At 36.8% G+C, this 2,586-nt stretch overlaps 1 protein-coding gene across 1 annotated transcript; it reads left to right on the forward strand.

Annotated features, from left to right (window-relative positions):
- Positions 1-1,131: 1,131 nt before the first annotated feature.
- LOC115512459 (olfactory receptor 6F1-like) lies at positions 1,132-2,073 on the forward strand. Its single transcript, XM_030313551.1, has one exon. It carries the CDS (start codon positions 1,132-1,134, stop codon positions 2,071-2,073), a length of 942 nt encoding a protein of 313 aa, XP_030169411.1.
- The last annotated feature ends 513 nt before the right edge of the window (positions 2,074-2,586 follow it).

Genomic DNA, 2,586 nt, shown 5'->3' on the forward strand with positions numbered 1-2,586 from the left:
AAAGAAACTGTTATACATTGATGGAAAGAGAGAGGGAAAGAGAGACAGAGAGAGATTCACACGTAAAAGAAAGTTTTTATTATGAGTACTAATAATTTATCTAGTCTATTTTCTATTTATCATGCAGATATTTTGGCCTTAGCACACATGTATACTGAAATACACTCATTGAAATACTTTGTTTCTCTAAAAACAAGATTTCTCTAGTTTTTTCTTAATTTTGACAAGACACCTAACATAACTATAGTATTGTACATTTAAAAATTTGGTAATTGGCTATATCTCACACGAAGTCTGCCTTCTCAATAGCCAAACTATGGAAACAAATATCATGCAAATTGAAGGATAAATTTATTTCTGACATTGAAATTATTTGCTTGACTGTTCCTAGCCACTATAGAAACATTGGTGAGTGCAAGGATTCAAAAAATAAACAAATTAGGAAAGTTAACATAATATTAATGAACAAAATATCTCCATATTGATGTTGAATTTTACTCATTTTGTTTGTTTGTTTGTTTGTTTTTCTGGAGAAGTCATATACTAATCTTTTGCCCAAACCTAGTTGATGACATATAATGAGGGTCACAGAGTTAAAATTGTAGCCAATCCTTTATATTCAGAAGGCAACTGGTATGGACCAGGACCTCCATACTAAAGGACTCTTTTCCCCACCTACTGGCCTCTGATTGTGGCTGTTATGTTCACCAGCCTTTACTGGTGGATCGGCTAGGAAGGATATTAGTTCCTCAGCATTGAAACAAAACCATGTTCTTCCAATAGCCACATTTTATATATCGTCCTGGACTGTAGTTTTTTAAAACAACCTACCTAGCTACAAAAATCCACCTTCCCACTTAACGTGTTGCAACTGTGAATAAGCAATTTACTCAGTTTCTTCATTTGTGAAGTGGATTGTTAGAGTATTTACTTTAGAGATTTATTTTGTAAATTAAGTGAGCTAATCCATGGAAAATGTTTATAAAGATGCCAACTATGTTATCGCTCGCCCTTAACTTTCTTTATTATTAGGAGTCCATGATCATCAGGAAATAATACACAAATAACCATTATTGCTCATCCTCCATATTCTGGGCTTTGTTGTTTATTACAGACCAGAGACAATGAGATATGGATGGAACAAACCAAACAGCAGTGACAGAGTTCATTTTTCTTGGGTTTTCTAGTGTTCTCTATCTGCGGCTCACCTTGTTTGTGATATTTCTCACTGTGTATCTGCTCTCCCTCATGGGAAACACTCTTATTATTTTCATTGTTCTCACGGATGTCACACTCCAAACACCCATGTACATTTTTTTAGGAAACTTGTCATTCCTGGAGATCTGGTACACCACAGCCACGGTGCCTAAGTTGCTGGCCACCTGCCTCGCACAGGTTGTTACCATCTCTGTTTTTGGTTGTATAACCCAGTACTACTTCTTTTTCTCCATGGGAGCTACAGAGTGCATCCTGCTCACAGTGATGGCCTATGACTGGTACCTGGCCATCTGCAGCCCTTTAAGGTATTCACTTCTCATGAGTCTTCGGGTATGCCTGCGGTTTTCAGCTGGATCATGGATTGGGGGCTTCATTGCCCCTCTGCTACCTACTATACTCATCTCCCATCTAAGCTTCTGTGGCCCCCAGAAGATCAACCATTTCTTTTGTGACTCAGACCCCATTTTTAAACTGTCTTGCTCTGATACATTTTTGGTGGAGGCCTTGGGGTATACATGTAGCTCTGTTGTGATTCTAAGTTCTTTCCTTCTCACTATGTCCTCATATGGGCACATTGTGGTCACAATAATCAGGTTGTCTTCTCAGGAGGCTCGGAAGAAAACTTTCTCCACCTGTGCCTCCCACCTCACTGTAGTATCTATCTATTATGGCACCATTATCTTTGCTTATGTTCGCCCTCCAGCCAAGTACAACTTCACTATTAGTAAAGTGATCTCAGTGTTCTACTGTGTGGTCACTCCATTGGTAAATCCTCTCATATACACCCTGAGAAACAAAGATGTGAAGAAAGCTTTCAGAAAACTTCTATCACAAAAGAGACTGCTCTTGGCCTGATATATGAACGATTTGAGAGATACTCTAAAATAATCAATTTAGAATGGGTTCCCAAACCGTATTTACAAATGGTAAGTACTGAAAAGTATATTGCAAAATTGACATCACCTAATATGAACATGTCTCTGTTCTTTACATTTTGCTTTGAATTCTACTGCAGTAGATGGTCTGTAATTGCTATGTTTAAGAATGTTGGCATTAAGCCATTGTGATAAAGACATAAATCACACAAGCTCCCTGCCCACACGTCATTAACAATAGGAAAGTAGTCTTAGTCCCATATTTCAGTTGAGTATTTTTATAATTTATACTTTATCAATAACTATGGGACAAAGACTGTTTCTGCTGAATCGAGCAGTGTTACTCTGTCTGGTAGTTGTGCTGTTATAAACATATCACTTTGTATGTGAATATAACTTAGCAAATAAACATATAATATACACATATGATAAGCCAGCACTATTTTTAAAGTTGATTTTTAAATTATGCATATAAACATAAATAGAAAATTTC

The sequence above is a fragment of the Lynx canadensis genome, chromosome A1 (genome assembly GCF_007474595.2).
Source record: "Lynx canadensis isolate LIC74 chromosome A1, mLynCan4.pri.v2, whole genome shotgun sequence".
Taxonomy (NCBI): Eukaryota; Metazoa; Chordata; class Mammalia; order Carnivora; family Felidae; genus Lynx; species Lynx canadensis.